The sequence below is a fragment of the Chaetodon auriga genome, chromosome 7, assembly GCF_051107435.1.
Source record: "Chaetodon auriga isolate fChaAug3 chromosome 7, fChaAug3.hap1, whole genome shotgun sequence".
Classification (NCBI taxonomy): domain Eukaryota; kingdom Metazoa; phylum Chordata; class Actinopteri; order Chaetodontiformes; family Chaetodontidae; genus Chaetodon; species Chaetodon auriga.
In genome coordinates, this window is record NC_135080.1 from 526,204 (window position 1) to 545,103 (window position 18,900).

At 49.0% G+C, this 18,900-nt stretch overlaps 1 protein-coding gene across 2 annotated transcripts; it reads right to left on the minus strand.

The window, feature by feature from the left end:
- Positions 1-13: 13 nt before the first annotated feature.
- arrb1 (arrestin, beta 1) lies at positions 14-18,104 on the minus strand. Of its 2 annotated transcripts, XM_076735770.1 has the most exons (16): positions 17,761-18,073; positions 11,870-11,900; positions 11,559-11,619; positions 11,318-11,362; positions 10,681-10,877; positions 9,984-10,043; positions 9,798-9,865; positions 9,500-9,635; positions 8,487-8,571; positions 6,817-6,889; positions 6,391-6,528; positions 6,037-6,120; positions 5,636-5,659; positions 5,390-5,460; positions 5,012-5,060; positions 14-2,141 (listed from the first exon to the last, which is right to left on the minus strand). In XM_076735770.1, the coding sequence occupies exons 1-16, from the start codon at positions 17,778-17,780 to the stop codon at positions 2,036-2,038; spliced, it is 1,248 nt and encodes a 415-aa protein (XP_076591885.1). In that variant the 5' UTR covers positions 17,781-18,073; the 3' UTR covers positions 14-2,035. The 2 variants fall into 2 exon arrangements, with proteins under 2 accessions (XP_076591885.1, XP_076591884.1); XM_076735769.1 differs by lacking the exons at positions 14-2,141; positions 5,012-5,060; positions 5,390-5,460; ... (2 more) ...; positions 6,391-6,528; positions 6,817-6,889 and having other exon boundaries at positions 6,896-8,571; positions 17,761-18,104.
- Between the last annotated feature and the right edge of the window lie 796 nt (positions 18,105-18,900).

The window sequence follows — 18,900 nt, forward strand, 5'->3', positions numbered from 1 at the left end:
GAAACATCATAAAGCAGGTTGCCACAAATGTCCTTTTATTAAAGATGCAGTGGAATATATAGACTTCCTCCTGGCCCCATCAAAATAAAAGCCCATTGAAATATAGGTACAAATGAAGCAGATGGTTTGGGTGTTTTTGATCTTTATCCTGTCGAGTTTTGGTGGAAAAAAAAAAATCAGATTCAGTCTGTCAGATAAAGAGTGACATGTCCTCTGTCCATTCACACACACACACACACACACACACACACACACACACACACTCAGTCTGTGTTTGACTTCCTCTCTGTCTGTATTCATCTGTGAGTCTGCTGACACTCGGTGGATAACATCTGATTAAAGGACCCTTCTGGTGTTTTTCACATCCTGGTTACTTCACTTCTCTGCTGATCGTTTTCTGAATCATCCTACAGCTTTTCAGTTGATTTCCTCTGTTTGAATTCTATGAAAATCAGCCTGCAGAGAGAAATTCAGTCCTCCACCTTATGTTATGGTTTTATCACGCTGTGGTGCGTTCAAGGGCTGGGGAGTCAGCTGGGAAACATTTAATTCAAGAGTCAGTTTTGCTCAAAACTGTAAAACTGTTTTTGATGTAATAAAGAAGAAACTGTGAAGAGATCAGTTAAGAACAACCTGAAGTCTGGACTCTGTTTAAAACACCAGTCAAACAGAATCAATCATCAATAATCAATCTGTGTTCACCGACAGCAGCTTCATGTGTTCATCTCCTTCATCCTTCATGTATCCTTCATACCCAATCATGATGCTCTCACCTGTGACCAATCAGCCTGTTTACCTGTGGAATGTTCCAAACAGGTGTTTTTGGAGCGTTCCACATCTTTCAGTCTGTGAAACGTGTTGCTGCATCAGATTCACAATAAGAGATATTTACAGAAATCAATGAAAAACATTAACTATATTGACTTTGAGCTGATTTCAGGTCAGTTTGTGTCAGAGGGTCAGATCAGCTGATCACTTCCTGTTTGATCAGCTGATCACTTCCTGTTTGATTGATGATTTACACAGAGTCGGGGCTGTAATGTCGGAGAATACATTGAAAAAGTTTCTGTGCTGATTCCTGAGTTTCAGCTCTGATTAACTGTCTGAACGACGTCACTTTTTAAACTCGTTTCTACAAACACGTTTTCATCATCACCACTAAAACACTGAGGTTGAACACGCAGCCGCCGCCGCCGCCTACTCTGGAAGTAGAGGTGTATGGGAATGAAGTGAAACCGGCGGCGGACCGGACGGGTGGAAATACAGACGATCGTTTAGAAAACGATCAACGTGAGCACAAACACTATGATGCTTCTTTAAAATCAGGACCGTCCTCTACAAAGGTTGATTATTATGACGTTAATGGATCGTAGAAAGTATTGATGGTTTCATGCAAACTGGGCCACCAGTTCCTCTCAGCTGATTGGTGGCTCTCTGACGGATTCAGGTCCTCTCGGTGCGTCGGGACGTCCTGCAGATGACTCGTCCTCTGGTGCGTCTGCAGCTTCGTCTACAGGCAGACTGACGGTCAACAAAAACCTCCGTCAGCCGAAGTCCGCGTTGTGGCTCGAGAGACGAGCCGTCCCAGATCAACCGAAGCCGGCAGTGTTAACGAAGACCCTCTGATACGACTCATCAAACTAATCTCAACATAACGTTACTCCTGCTCGGTCCCTAATGGAAACACACAGAACAAAGTGACATTAGAGGCATGCTACCAGCCGCCGCGACCATGCCGCGGTCGCCGGCCGAAGCCTCCGACCGACCGACCGACCGACCGACTGGCCGGCGAGGGAGCGAAGAGCCGCTCTGCCCGAAAACACAACTGATGGCTACGCCGCGGCGCGCTAGCTTTTACACGCCGGCAGGACGCAGAGAGAGGACGAACATGAATGAGAACACAAACACGGCACCGCCGAGTGTTTAAAGGGTGTCCAGACTGTGGGTTGACCTAAAGGTGACCTCCGTTAGCTCCACACTACAAACAGCAGCGAAACAACAACAGCAGCAGTGGCAGCGGCGACGCTCGGCGCCTTTATCTGTCGTCCAGTTTGGGCGAGTCCACCGGCTCCTCGTCCTCTTCGTCCTTCGCGCCGATCAGCCGCTGGCGGGCGAAATCTTCGAAGATGATGTCGTCGTCGCTGAGAGAAAGGAGGGAAAAGGTTGTGGAAGTTAAATCATGACAAAACCATCAAAGAAACATAAAAAGTGCAGATTCGAGATGAAGCCAGGACACAGAAAAAAGAAATAAGGAAAGAAAGAAAGAAAGAAAAAGAAAGAAAGAAAAAAGAAAAAGAAAAAAGAGAGAAGAGAGAAAAGACAAAGAAAGAAAGACAAAGAAAAGAAAGATAAGCGGAAGAAAAAAGAAAGAAAGAAAAAAGAAAAGAAAGACGAAGGAAAAGGAAAAGGAAAGAAAGGAGGAAACAAAGAAGGAAAGGTGAGATGAGGTTTCCTCTGTGTTCAGTCAGAGGAGGAGCTGGATATCAGAGATTAGCTTAGCACAAAGACTGGAAGCGGGGGGAACTGTTAGCCTAGCTCCAGCTGTGAATGCTAACTGCTGTGTGAGTCCATCACAGCCGGATGGATCTTCTTCCTCTGAGCCGTCGGCCTCCATTGAAACGAGCCTCACTGTTCCTTCATCGGTCGTTCACCTGGTTACTTCCTCATCAGAGGTTCACCTGCTCACTTCATTACCTGCACGTGTGGAATCTGGACCAATGAAATAAAATGTTGGCTGACAAACAGTCAGTTTGAAGAGAAGAAGCTAACTTTTAGTAACTAACAGTGTAACCAGAGTTCTCTGAGCTCCACATGTTAGACTGCGACGGAGGAGCCAGGAGGAGCAGACCTCCTTCAGCTGGCTCAGTTAAACGATCTGCACGCCAAGCTTCACCTCCAAACGTCTGAGCAGGTTCCTGTGTGAAATAATGAGCTGTAAAACGCAGAGTTGCTGTTTGTCGGCTCTCGGGAGTCGTTTTCTGAGGCTCTGCTGACGGCAGGATGAGTTTCCAGCTTACAGCCCATTTCCTGCAGCGGCCGCATTAAGACGCATTAAGGCTGAGACTCAGGAGACGAGTCCATCACAGTTAATGCTTCAGGCCAAGAGGAAAGCCTGTCTGCTGCCAGGCCAATCGACGGGCCGTGAACCAGAGCAGAGCCAATCAGATCGCAGGAGCTGATGAGGAGGGACAGACAGACAGACAGACAGGAGGACAGACAGACAGGAGGAGAGACAAGAAGACAGACAGACAGGCAGACAGACAGGAGGACAGACAGACAGGAGGAGAGACAAGAAGACAGACAGACAGACAGACAGACAGGAGGACAGACAGGAGGACAGACAGACAGACAGGAGGAGAGACAAGAGGACAGACAGACAGACAGACAGACAGACAGACAGGAGGACAGACAGACAGGAGGAGAGACAAGAAGACAGACAGACAGACAGACAGGAGGACAGACAGACAGACAGGAGGAGAGACAAGAGGACAGACAGACAGACAGACAGACAGACAGACAGGAGGAGAGACAAGAGGACAGACAGACAGACAGACAGGAGGACAGACAGACAGACAGACAGGAGGAGAGACAAGAGGACAGACAGACAGACAGACAGACAGACAGGAGGACAGACAGACAGACAGACAGACAGACAGGAGGAGAGACAAGAGGACAGACAGACAGACAGACAGACAGACAGACAGGAGGACAGACAGACAGGAGGAGAGACAAGAAGACAGACAGACAGACAGGAGGACAGACAGGAGGACAGACAGACAGACAGGAGGAGAGACAAGAGGACAGACAGACAGACAGACAGACAGACAGACAGGAGGAGAGACAAGAGGACAGACAGACAGACAGACAGGAGGACAGACAGACAGACAGGAGGAGAGACAAGAGGACAGACAGACAGACAGACAGACAGACAGACAGGAGGACAGACAGACAGACAGACAGACAGACAGACAGACAGGAGGAGAGACAAGAGGACAGACAGACAGACAGACAGACAGACAGACAGACAGGAGGACAGACAGACAGACAGACAGACGGACAGACAGACAGACAGACAGACAGACAGGAGGAGAGACAAGAGGACAGACAGACAGACAGACAGACAGACAGACAGGAAGACAGGAGGAGAGACAAGAGGACAGACAGACAGACAGACAGACAGACAGACAGACAGGAGGACAGACAGGAGGAGAGACAGACAGACAGACAGACAGACAGACAGACAGACAGGAGGAGAGACAGACAGACAGACAGACAGACAGACAGGAGGAGAGACAAGAGGACAGACAGACAGACAGACAGGAGGACAGACAGGAGGACAGACAGACAGGAGGAGAGACAAGAGGACAGACAGACAGACAGACAGAGGACAGACAGACAGACAGACAGACAGGAGGAGAGACAAGAGGACAGACAGACAGACAGACAGACAGACAGACAGGAGGACAGACAGGAGGACAGGCAGACAGACAGACAGACAGACAGACAGACAGACAGACAGGAGGACAGACAGGAGGACAGGAGGACAGACAGACAGACAGGAGGAGAGACAAGAGGACAGACAGACAGGCAGACAGACAGACAGACAGACAGGAGGACAGACAGGAGGAGAGACAGACAGACAGACAGACAGACAGACAGACAGACAGACAGACAGGAGGAGAGACAGACAGACAGACAGACAGACAGACAGGAGGAGAGACAAGAGGACAGACAGACAGACAGACAGGAGGACAGACAGGAGGACAGACAGACAGACAGACAGGAGGAGAGACAAGAGGACAGACAGACAGACAGACAGGAGGACAGACAGACAGACAGACAGACAGACAGGAGGACAGGCAGACAGACAGACAGACAGACAGACAGGAGGACAGACAGGAGGACAGGCAGACAGACAGGAGGACAGACAGACAGACAGGAGGAGAGACAAGAGGACAGACAGACAGGCAGACAGACAGACAGACAGACAGGAGGACAGACGGCTGCTTACTTGGTGTCAAACTCGATCAGGTTTGTGTCGATCTGAGCTTCATCTGGAGCTGCAGCAGAGAGAGAGAGAGAGAGGGCGAGAGAGAGAGAGAGAGGGCGAGCGAGCATGGTGAGACACTGAAGCATAAATCTGATTCTTTATCAAATCATCTGTCTCCTCCAGACAGACACTGGTCTCACTTTGTCTCTATGAAAATCAGCTGGAGGAGACTCAACTCTGCAGGACGGCATAAAAACTCAGTATCTCAAAGTACTACAGTGCGTTCAGAGCTGAAGTATTAGTACACAGAACATGAATTAAGGTCATAAACTTCAGCCCAAAGTGTTTGTTGAAGCGTCTCTCGAGCAGCCTGCGGGGACACGGACATGCTGGACTTACCGTCTCTGTACATGGACTCTTCCAACGGCTTCGGGTGCATCAGGGTGAACGGCAGCTCGACAGAGACGTCGCTGAGAGACAAATGAACACGATCAAAGACAGCAGTGATGCCCCGTCCATCAGAGACATTCACCTGTGTTAGCGTTAGCGTTAGCATTAGCGGTGAGCTCATTCAGTGACATGTTCAGGTGACCTCTGGAAACCTCAGTGTTTACTTTGTTTCAGTGACATAATGTGAAAGGTTACCTCGCTGCCAGATCTCCCAGGAGCCTGAAATCAATGAACATTTCACAGCTTCAGCGTCAAAGCATCATCATCATCATCATCATCATCATCATCATCATCATCATCATCTTCATCATCATCATCATCATCATCATCGTGTTTATCGACGAGCTCCCTATCATGCTGAACGCTTTCTGTTCATCCCACAAAGATGGTTTGGATGGATGGATGGAAATCAGAGTGCCTTACAACCACGTGACACATTGATGTATTTTAAATAATTAATTAGGACAAAACTTCAGTTTACTGTCCTCAACAAGGAGGAGACAACGAGTAAATGGGACATTTATGTGACGGGACATCAGCGGGACTTCAAAGCTTCTCTCAGCTGATACTGGTGACACAAAGCAGAATGGACTGACCCGCCTCGCGACACGACCAGCTTCACTTTGACTTTGTAGGACACGATGATGCCGAGGATCTCCTTATTGGCTCCTTCTCTCAACCTGCTCCAGACAGAAACGTTCAGTCAGAAAAGGGCAGAAAACATTCAGAACGTTTGGCTGCAGGTTGTGAAATCTGGATCTGGATGGACGGCTAATAGAGTGAGCTGATGAGGTTAATGCTGCACCTGAAACGTCCCTCAAGTGTCCCTAAAATATCTCCAAAACACCCTAAATGTCTCTTCTGTCTGCAGTTCTGACATAAAGGGTCACTTTCTCTTTGGTATGAGGTCAGATCTGGACGCCCTCCTTCAGGAGCGCTGCTGGACTCACAGTGTGCTGGAGGCCAGGTTGGTGTCCTCGTGCTTCAGTTTTCCGTCCAGAGCGAGGCCTCGTTTCTCTCGGTTGTTTGCCAGAAACGGAGTGAGAGTGAAAACTTTGCAGAAAGTTGAACTGGGAGCAACGACGTCACTGAGGACAGAAAAATACCTGCATGGTAACTTCAGCTGGAGACGGCGATCAACGTCGGACTGAATTCACTTCAACAAGTCAAACCAGAGAACACATTCACATCATTTCAGCACTTTATGGACTTAAAAGGTCCCTGAAGGGGTCACAAAGGAAGTCCTTAAAGTGCTCAGACAAAATGGAAATTTGAATGATTTGATGACAGCTGGGGACACTCAGTCTGCTGAGGACAAAGACCTGATGCAGCTGAAAGCTCAGCGAAGGAGCCGTGTGCTGAGAAAGTGGACTCACTCTGACTCCTCGGTGGCCACTGGACATTTGTACTGAGCCGTGTTGAAGAGACAGATGTCTGCATACTGTCGCACTGCGGAGACACGTCAGCCATCAGTAACACAGCTGCTGCACAGGGACACAGGGACACAGGGAGACAGGGACACAGGGACACACGGAGACAGGGACACAGGGACACACAGAGACAGAGGGACACAGGGACACACGGAGACAGGGACACACGGACACACGGAGACAGAGGGACACACGGAGACAGGGACACAGGGACACACGGACACAGGGACACACGGAGACAGGGACAGAGGGACACAGGGACAGAGGGACACACGGAGACAGAGGGACACAGGGACACACGGGGACACAGGGACACAGGGACCACGGAGACAGGGACACAGGGACAGAGGGACACACAGAGACAGGGACACACGGACAGGGACACACGGAGACAGGGACACACGGATACAGGGACACAGGGACACACGGACACAGGGACACACGGAGACAGGGACAGAGGGACACAGGGACAGAGGGACACACGGAGACAGAGGGACACACGGGGACACAGGGACCACGGAGACAGGGACACAGGGACACAGGGACACACAGAGACAGGGACACACGGACAGAGGGACACACGGAGACAGGGACACAGTGACAGAGGGACACACGGAGACAGGGACACACAGACACACGGAGACAGGGACACACGGAGACAGGGACATAGGGACAGAGGGACACACGGATACAGGGACACAGGGACACACGGACACACGGAGACAGGGACAGAGGGACACAGGGACAGAGGGACACAGGGAGACAGGGACACACGGAGACAGGGACACAGGGACACACGGACACAGGGACACAGGAACACAAGGACACACAGACACAGGGACACAGGGAGACAGGGACAGAGGGACACACGGAGACAGGGACACACGGACACACGGAGACAGGAACACAGGGACACACGAGACAGGGACACATGGACACAGGGACACACGGAGACAGAGGGACACAGGGACACACGGGGACACAGGGACACAGGGACCACGGAGACAGGGACACAGGGACACAGGGACAGAGGGACACACAGAGACAGGGACACACGGACACAGGGACACACAGAGACAGGGACACAGTGACAGAGGGACACACAGAGACAGGGACACACGGACACAGGGACACAAGGACAGAGGGACACATGGAGACAGGGACACACGGACACACGGACACAGGGACACACGGAGACAGGGACACACGGACACAGGGACACACAGAGACAGGGACACACGGACACACAGACACACGGACACAGGGACACACGGAGACAGGGACACACGGACACAGGGACACATGGAGACAGGGACACACGGACACAGGGACACACGGAGACAGGAACAGAGGGACACACGGAGACAGGGACACAGGGACACATGGAGACAGGGACACACGGACACAGGGACACGCGGACACAGGGACATAAGGACACACGGACACAGGGACACAGGGCGGGGGACAGAGGGACACACGGACACAGGGACACACGGAGACAGGGACACACGGAGACAGGGACACAGGTACACATGGAGACAGGGACACACGGACACAGGGACACGCGGACACACGGACACAGGGACACAGAGCGGGGGACAGGTGCTCCGGACTACCTGAGATCTTCATCTTCTTCACGGTCTTGTTGGTGTTGTTGGTGACGTGAACGTTGACGCTGATTGGCTCCCCGTGATAATAGATCTGCAGACACAGACAGAGGTCAGAGCACCTGATAATCATTACCTGAGGACCAACTGAAGACAAGACGACCACTGATTGGTCCCACAGAGAAACAGTAACAAGTCAAACAGACACTTGTTGAAGTCACATTATTGCACAGACTGCGGGTGAAGGAGCTGCCCAGTGTCCTGCATGGGGTGGGACATGTTCTCCACCATCCTCCTTTCTCCCAGGACAGAGCTGGTCTTCTTCACTGCTCTCACGATAACATACAAGAACTCACTCGGTACACAGTATGGCCTCATGCTAACGGCTAACTGCTCACTGTCCTCACTGCAGAGCTGGTCTTTGATCGTGATGTGTCCAGAGTTACACCATCTATCATTCAGAGATGCTGCCAGCCCTCCACCTTCATCTCCTTCATCCTGTCCACCCTCATCATCTGGAAACCGTCCAACACAGCGTTCATGTCCAGAGTTAGCGCTAGTTAGCCGTGTCTCCCAGAACAGCATAACGCTAAACTCCATGTATTCCCTCTGGTGCTGAGTCAGCACTGCTACATCATCCATCTTATCTCGGCACGTCTTTGTCTTCTTCGTGAGCCGATCCTTGGTGTAACAAACGGGCCCATGGCTGCACTCAGGATCCCCGACCGTGACTGTTGTTGTGAGTGGATATCAATCATAGCTTGAATGGTGTCGGAGGGGGAGGGACGGGTGTTAGTGGGGGGTCACTGCTCAGTCCAACACCATGAAAACTGTAAACTGTAAATGAAATCAGATCAGAGACCCTGTTTCCGGTAGCCTGCCTCAACAAATCACTTGATGTTCTTCTTCCTGTGAAGCACTTTGGATCTTCTGTTCTTCTCTAAATATAGAAATGAGGTTTCTTCTGCTGGCTGAAGTGTGTCTGATGGTTGAGCTGTGAGTTGGCTGGTCTGTGCTGTTACCTCTTTGTCCAGAGAGGCCTCCAGGTGCAGAGGTTTGTCCGACATCAGGAACTGTCTAGTGGTTTCTGCCGTTGGCTGAGGACCAGGTTTCTCCGGAGCGTACTGCACCTTCCGGATCACCAGACGCACCGAGTTCCTGCAACAACAACATGACTCTGAAGCTTCTGCTGCTGAATCAGGATGTAGGATTCAGTCTGGATTACGTCAGAGGCTTTCCTCTCTCTGCTGAGGCACAACTTTGTTTTTGTAATCCGTCTCTTTATTCTGTCGTGTGGAACTGCAGAGGACTCACGTTTACCTTTTGTGGATCTTTTCTTCGACGTTTTCTGCACAGAAAGCTTTCACCTCAAAGTCGACTCCGCAGGCCTGGAGACACACGATAGCAAGAAAATCAGCTCTTACAGTCGATGTGTTGATTCCTTTGAATACTTTTCTAGCTAAGAAGACAAACGTGGTTCTCAGGAGGAAGACAGTTCGTCCCAACCTTCCCGGTGTCCTCCGGGCCCGGCTGCAGGGTGACGGAGCACGGCAGATTCAGAGGAATCTGAAAGGAGAGCAGATAAAATGAGGGCTGCCGACAGTTCTTCAGTACATCAGTAAGTCATTTAGTCCCTTTTCAAACAAAACGCTCAATCAAACATGACCATCAACCACAGCTAATGCTCACAGTGACAGTTCACCTGTAACTCTGTCACTTCTCAGCCAATCACTGCAAAGCTCAGTGATAAGTCTTGGTCTGCAGCAGCCAGTCAGATTCAACCATCATTATTTGCAAGAACTTGCAATTTTGTCCAGTTCTCCCAATACTTGCACTTTATTTTTGCTTTTTTAACTTTATTTTTCTGTCACGTGACATGTTTTACGTTCACCAGCCGTTTCTCCTTAAAACATGAACCGTTCAGACACCCTCAGAGGATTTCCAGCCCTTTAAAGGGTTTGTTCCCTTGAAGTTGTCTTTAATATGCTCCCAACAAGCAAACTAACATCTCAGACAAAACTGTGAACCTACCTCAGACCTGAAACTTCACTGAGACACACTGCTGCCTGACAGGATGAATTCAGGGCAACAAAAGTCTCCTGAAGGTTAATCGTGTTGGACGGCTCTTTACAGGTGATTTCTCAATAAATGAATGATAAATAAATAATAAATCGTTCTCTGGTCACGAAACACGTCTCAGTACCTCGAAGGTGAACGGGTGGGCGTGTTCTCCCAGTTTTTTAATCAGGCGTTCCTGAAGACGAGTTAGAGTCTTCTTCTCTTCGCGCAGAGGAGGAAACGCCTGGACATTCGCCACAAACAGGTCTTTCCGAAACGTCAACCCGAGGACGTCCAAATCCTCACGACCGTAACGGAAGGCACAGGTCAGAGTCACGAACACTGATGGGAACAAGAAACACAAAGTCACATCCTAATAAATGATCAATAACTTAAAGAAACGTCTGATGGAGCTGTTTTCTGCGTTTGTGCTAAGCTAAACCGAACACATCATGCCTTTCTCTGTACTGGACACGCAGAAATGAAACTGATCTCTGAAGAGGATTTACCAGTTCTTTAAATGTCCCTTTAGGTCTCCGTATGAGGTTTCAGATTTTTCTGAATCCGAATTAATAGAAAGTTCAGAGGCCGAGGACGCCTCCCTGACAGACTCCGCAGGTTTTAGCAACCTGCCAGGAGTTTCTTTCAAAAACACATGGATGGATTCCACTTTACAACTCAGCGTATACTTTCAGAATCAAAATACTTTATTGATCCCAGGAGGGAAATCGGGTATCTGTTAAATCTGGCTACTAAACAGGCTGCAGGCTCAGATTTCTCACCTTTCCGTTCCTTCAGGTACTCCGGGTCAATCAGGACGACGCCATCTGCAGGAAGTCAGGAGGACAGCGTCAGAGGACGGCTGATTTTTATTCCCATTTTCATCATCCTTTCTGTCAAGTACTAACCAAACCCCCAACTGAGATCAGCTGGTATCAAAGACGAGCCAATAACGAAAGAACGCTTCAGTGTTCAAGTATTTTATGAGAGTTAATAATTAATTTTTGTACAAATTGATCTCACCAACAGGCTCCACCAGATCCACGTGGTCCACAAAGTCCCTCTTCCCCAAGTAGACGGTGAGCTGAGGGGGGAACACAGCTGTCAGATCAGCCAATCAGAATAAGATATAAGCACAACAGACAGCCAATCCCAATCAGCCGTCTTTTGAGGGTCCAGATTCTTCTTTGTGAGCGTTTGCAGCTTTTGTTTGTTTTTTTCGCTGAACATTTTTTGGGTGTTGACACCTTTTTCCAGTCTGCAGAATTTTTCTCTGACGTTTCATTTGCTTTGAGGTTTTGAGCAGGTTGAACGTGAAGAGGAAGAGGACTTACCTTTCCATTGGGACTGGCTTTCTTAAACACCCTGAAAGTAAACAGAGACAGAAAAGCAGGACGTGTCGGTGAATCTGGTCTGTGCTGACTTCACTTTTACTGCTGGCATTTGTTTGATCGTCACAGTTCAGCGCTGAAACATTTCCAGATGTGTTTCCTGAAGGCCGATATTTCACCTTCATCATGGATGGATCTGCTTTATCCCAACAATATCCTTTTAAAAACTGTCTTTGCTTTCAGATAATGTGCACATTGTCCCAAAGACATCCTATTTGTCCTCACTTTTCTAAATGTCTTTACCCACAAATGTCCACCTTTTTTAAAAAAAAGTTCTCACTTTCCAGATATGTTGTTATTTGTGTCCTCACAAACAAGTTTTTCTCTGAAGGGAGTCCTGCTGTCAGTCATTACTATCATCACCATCACCATCATCATCATCATCAGCAGCAGCAGCAGCAGCAGTTTCCTGTCTCTGAGCCTAATGCTGTCTGACATTATTACCCTCCCATGTTAATGCTGTCGTAAATTAGCTGCTGCAGCTCCATTAGCTTTCAGCTTCCTCCAGAATGGACCTTCATCAATCAGCAGCATCAGGGCGCCGCTTTACCGGAAACCACCAGGACTCTTGGGAGTTCGCTCAGCATGAGATTAGCTGCTCGCCATCATCTCTGCAATTAGTGCAATTACATTTGAATGCAGAGCAGCTCTCAAATCACAAATCAAACATAACACATCGACTGTACGACGACTGCGGGACCATTAAAACAGAGAAATGACCAAAAACTCTGTCTTATATCACAGTAAACTGAATCTCAGGACATTAGAAGACGTCACCTTTGACTCTGAGAACCTGAGACGGACATTCAGAGGCTTAAAGACAGTCAGTGACGAGGAACCATCACAAAGCCTGCTGGCAGACGTGAACACGGCCTGACACGGTACCTCAGGTGCAGGATTGAGAACACGGGTCACCAACAGCTCCCGCCATGGAAGAGAAGATCCGAGGAAGATCTGGAAGCCGAGATCCAAACAGCACAGAGAGACGTTAGCCAGTTAGCAGACGTGCAGAAGCTACAGAAACTGTCAAAGAGGAACTGGATCAGATGAGGAAGGTGAAATCCACAGTGGTCCCAGTGGTGACAGGAGCATTAAGGACTGTGACCCCCAAAATCGGAGAGTGGATCCAGCAGTTTCCAGACCCAGTCCAGATCCCTCAAACTGCCAGGCCTCCAGCAGAAGCCCCGAGCTGGAGGACGACGCACCACGCCTTCGGCATTTTGTAAGAAGATCCTGAAAGCTTCACTTTCAGAGCACTTAGACTCGTTGGCCAGAGTCCAGCAACACAAAGAGGAAGACGAGGGAAGAGAGAAGCACTAAACACGATTAAAGATTCATTCACATTGCACACGAGGCCGATATGGAGAGGAACACCCGACAGATGAACCGTATGATTTACGTCAGTCAGTCCGACACACAGTCAGACCACATTTCAACAGATCAGACCAGGAAACACACACAGCTGTGAGAACATGAGCCTTCACCCCAGTGAAGAACTGCTCAGGTGAGTCACCTGTCCAACAATCGTCCACTCTGAATCTGCTGCTCACAAATGTTCTAACGAGCTTTTCAGTGGAAAAACAAGTGAAAATGCTGAAAACCAAAAGTAGAAGCAAACGTCGTTAACGTTGCTTTCAGGAGGAAGGAGTCGGTTCATGTCGAAGGTCAACCTGTGAAGCGTCCTCTGCACTGGACAGAACAGGCAGCTGTGCTAACGCTAATGCTAACGCTAGGTGAGCAGGAGCATCAGACAGAGTGGTTCAGAGTTTAAATGGGTCTCTTTAGGCCGGAGGTGAAGCAGCTCTATGATTAAACCATCTGAATCTTAACCAGAGTTTGAACTGTTTCACAATAAAAGCATCTCCACTTCCTGTGCTTCCCCCTCAGTTCCCCTCTGCACACGACTTCAGTCGACTCAACAATCATCTCAGATCTGATGGTTTAACCTTGAACTCCACAGATTTAAACTCTGAAATCCTCGTAACTGTAAATTTGGCAGTTTTTCCTCTTTCTGTTGATTTTATTTTAATTTGCATTTTTTTCATTTGCATTCTGTCACCCGGGAGGAGCTCAGAGTAGAGCCGCTGCTCCTCCACATTGAGAAGAGTCAGCTGAGGTGGCTCGGGCATCTCTATTGGATGCCCCCTGGACGCCTCCCTAGGGAGGTGTTCCAGGCATGCCCCACCGGGAGGAGGCCCCGAGGAAGCCCCAGGACACGCTGGAGCACTATGTCGCTCGGCTGGCCAGGGAACGCCTCGGGATCCCCCCGGATGAGCTGGAGGAAGTGTCCAGGGAGAGGGAAGTTCGGGCGTCCCTGCTCAGACTGCTGCCCCCGGCCCCGGACAGGCGGGAGAAGATGGATGGATGGACACTTCACCTCCTTGTTTTTGTGTAATTCTATCCTCTGTAACGTCTGTGTTGAATGCAGCCCAGACAGCACGTGTGCATTTCACAACAGAAATAAGATGATAACAACAACAACAACAACAATAATAATAATAATAGGTTTAATGAGCTTAAATTGTTTGATAAAGTTGTAGAATTGTCTAATCTTATAAAGGAACGTGTTGGGATGTTTGGTGTTCACACATCTGTGGACTTTCACATTTGCTCATTCTGTGTTAATATTCCAGTATTTATGAGGCGTTTATGTGAGTGCTTCTGTGATGAAATCCTTCACGTTAAAACAGCTTTAAATGTAAAGTTTGGACTCCTGTCAAGCGTCTCTTCTGTCAGTAAATGAAGTGTTTGTCGTGAAGCTGCGGAGCTTCTGCTCATCTGATCGATCGGACGGAGAGGGAACACTAACTGACGGATCAATATCTGATTGTTGTGTCAGCTCGCGGCCTGAAGACTCCCCCGACACTGAAACTACAGCAGAGCCTCATCCTGACACCTGAAGGCATCACGAATCACACCTGCCGGCTGTGAGGTTTACCTCACAGGTCTTCTTACAGACCTGTCCAACATGTGAAACCCTTCGTCCTCCAGCATGCAGACAGACGAAAGACTGACAGCCATGCTAGCATCTCTGTGGGCTAAACGCTAACAGGCTGACGTGATGACATCACTGATGGACAGAAGTCGTCTTCACAGGGCGGACAGCTGGACCAGGAGGATGAGACAAACCAGCTGGGACTCATTGACTGTTTGTCCTCTTTTCTGCACAGCTGGATCGTCCTGCTTTGAGACGAGATGCTGCAGCAGGTCGCAGTCAGCTCAGCTGACGGCGGACTCCTCGGAGGGCCGGTCCCTTAAAGGCCGGACGCCATCGTCAATCACGAGCTGCTGATCACATAAAGTGTCACTGAGTTTATTTTCACAGCCAACTGAGAAAGACACGAAGCGGAGACGCCACAGAGAGACAGACAGCACTTTGTAACCCGGTGATATAAATAAAGTTTGACTTTCTCTGAGTGTTAAATCACGCAGTTTATTACAGACAGCCTGACCCACAGAGGAACTCAAAGATGGAGAAACAAAGCGAGGAGCAGCAGGAAGTAAGATTCAAAGCTTCAGGAGAAACGAGTTCAAACAGAACGAGTTTTTCTTTTTGACACTTTTCTGCTTATTGTGAGTTTGACAGGAAAGAAGCAACAAAGACTGACTGACCTCCACGTGTTTGCATGAATAACAAATATTCATTCTTCTAAACAAGCAGCCAAAACTTCACATTCTTTGATTTTCAGACATTGTTGTGAAATATAGACGAGCGTTTTGGACCTGAACCCTCTCACATTTGACCACGTTTAACCTTTAACCTTTGCTCTGCTCTCTTCAAACACCTCCTGACGCTTGAAGTTCTCTTTGATTTGTTGGGAAACTGAAAATGAAACACGCTTAAAGTCTTTAAAAGGTGAAGACATCCACCTCGTCCCTGCCGTCCCTGCCGTCCCTGCCGTCCTGTCTGTTGAAGGTCTATTCAGGGGTTTTTCTTTGACGTGTCCTCCTCGCTCCTCGTGAGTCACTCTGAACTTTGTGAAGGAGGTTTGGTGTGAACGAGCCGCTGGCAGCAGCAGCGTGTTGACTCTGAGCTGCTCTGTATGTCTGACTGATCACACTGAGCTCATTAATATTCTCCTGACGCGACGTGCTCGGATCATTCAGCCTGCAAACACAGAAACACTCAGCACTCAGAAACAAGGCGACAGAGACCAAATACAAATGTTCTGAAGCGGTTCTGTGTGGAACCACGAGGTTTGCACAAAGTTCACAGAACATCTGGTCTGCAGGTTCTCCTTTAGCAATAACATCTGATCACACTGGACAGGAAGTCCTCCAAGTTCAGTTCAGTTTACGAGCTCATCGAGCAGCATTCAGAGGAACGAATGAGGCGCCATCTTTGAGGGCCGGATCCAGCTCGTCAGGATCCACAACAGCCGTCCAGAGACGGGCCGTCCTGACCACCTCCGACTGGAGCTGCAGACTGATCCTCGAGTCTCTTTTCCTGCTGCTGATCAACTGCAGCGTCCACATGATGCTGGTTCTGGTTCAGGTTTCAGCTGCTGCAGTTCAAATGAAATCCATTCATCCTGGAGCAGCGCGTCCAGGTGGAGGTAAGACCCGAGTCGATGCACATGAACGAGGCAACGACGCAGGTTAAACCCGTTTCCGGCTGATGGGACGCTGGGAGGCCTCGATAATCTGGATTTAACATCACACACGAATCAACCTGTAGATGGCAGCCTTCGGCGGCTTCGCATGACGTAGCCACAGTTAGCATGAGGCCCCAGGGGCGTCCGTCAATGGTCCACCATTTTGGATCAGAGTGAAAGATCTCAACACCCGTCTCAAGGCTTGAGGTGAACTCTGGTTCAGACATTCAGGATGGATCCATCACACTCTGCTCAAAGGTGATCTGTCCACGACCAAACAGTTGTCGTATCCATGAACACCTGATTCTCAGGAAGTGAACCTCTGGACTCTGGGCGTCCAGTCACCCACCCTGACCTCTGACCTCCGTCTGAGTTTACATGTGGGGTTACGTTCTGGGTAAAGAAAGCGATGAGTTCAGCTTCGCGTGAAAAGACTTGTCCAGCAGTCAAATCTGTGTTACTGTAGCGAGTCTGAAATGTCTGATTTTGTGCTGGTGTTGAAGGCACCACAGAGAACAACCTTTGATAGAAAACGACAAAAATTCACGACTCTGACCACGTCAGGCGGCCATGTTGGAGCGTTTCCCTTCAGGTCCTCGTCTACTCGTCTCTGAGGCGACAGTGAAACATCCTGATGATCACATGTTGGACTGCACACGTCTGTCACATGTTCCGTGATGTCATTACCCACCGCCACGGGTTCTGCTGCCAAATACCAGTTCAACCAGTTTGACAGCCCAGCAAGACCAGCAAGCCAACACTGATGAGCAATTAGTAATATAAGTACTTTCCTCGAGAGTAACTGATTGCCTGCCGCCCTTCTCTCTCTCCACGCTTCCTGTCTGTACTATCAAAATAAAGGCAGAAATGCCTTTAAAGCAGAAAAGCATCAGTGTTCTGCTCGCAGACGTCACAGAGGTTCTGACAGAATGTTACGTAACGTTACAACAGCACGCACACACACACTGCACACACCCCACACACACAAACACCACACACAGGCGCACACACACACACACACACACACACACACACATACACACAGACACACACCACACACACAGTACGTGTTCCTCTGAGGAACCAACAGCAGCAGAACGATGTGAAGGAACCACAAACACAAAAAGCTCTCTGTATGAACACACACAGACACAGACAGACACACACACACACAGACACACACACAGACACACACACACACAGACACACACACACACACACACACACACTAAATCTTACCTGGTTCCTTTATCCACCATCCTGACGACGCAGATGAGCCGACAGCAGCCTGACGGAGAGATGATGGAGGAGGAAGAGGAGGAGGAGGAGGAGGAGGAGGATGGAGGGATGCCGTCACCGTGGAAACTGAGGGGAGGATGTGTGTCTCTCTCGCGCGCGCTCGTCCTCTCCCTCTCTCTCTCTCCCTCTCTCCCTCTCTCTCTCCCTCTCTCCCTCTCTCTCTCTCTCTCTCTCCCTCTCTCTCTCTCTCTCTCTCTCTCTCTCTCTCCCTCTCTCTCTCTCTCTCTCTCTCTCTCTCGCTCTCTCTCTCTCTCTCTCTCTCAGGAAGTCATCGTCATGCTGTCAGATTCTCCTCAGTGGGAGGAAAAACCTCCATCTGAGCTCCAACTGAACAAACGACTGAATCCAGCAGTCTGCTCCTCCTCCTTTAACCCCCCCCCCCCCCCCCCCGTCAGGCTCATTAGCAGTAAAATGTGTTAAAACATAAAAACACCCTGAGGACAGCTTTTATTTCCGTCTGTGACATCAGCATCGCGCTGACAGCTGGACTCTGACCTCCAGCGTCCATCCACTCCCCCACCTGTCCTTCAGCAAGTAAAAAATTAAGATTACAAAATAATACAGAAACACTAACTCAGAATTTAGCTCAAAACTTCACAAATTGTCCACAATCAGAAATGAAACTGTGTCACCGAGCAGAAAACAGCAAGCAGGGGAAACAGCTTCTGTATGGAGTGTTGAAGGTGCCAATGTTTCAGTGTATGATCAAATATTTACATTTGCTTTACTGACGGACCTACAAAAAGACACCAGTCCAGGAGATCTCGCTCCTTTACAGCTCGTTCTCAAAACCTTAAAACACACGTGACATGAAATTCAACAACATTAGCTTAAAAAACAAAAACTACACCAAACAAACCAACATTAACACAACAGAAACAAATGACTGGTCTGGTGTCTTAATCAGCTATATAAGTCCATTTTGCATTTGTCAACGTTTAGTGACATACTTTTAGTTTAAGATAATTAAAATGCTGATTCTGTTAACTAATTAGCATAAAAAAAATAAATCTGTAACTATTCTGGCTGCACACTTCATCCTCCATATACTTTTAAGTGCAATCGCGTTTAATGAACATA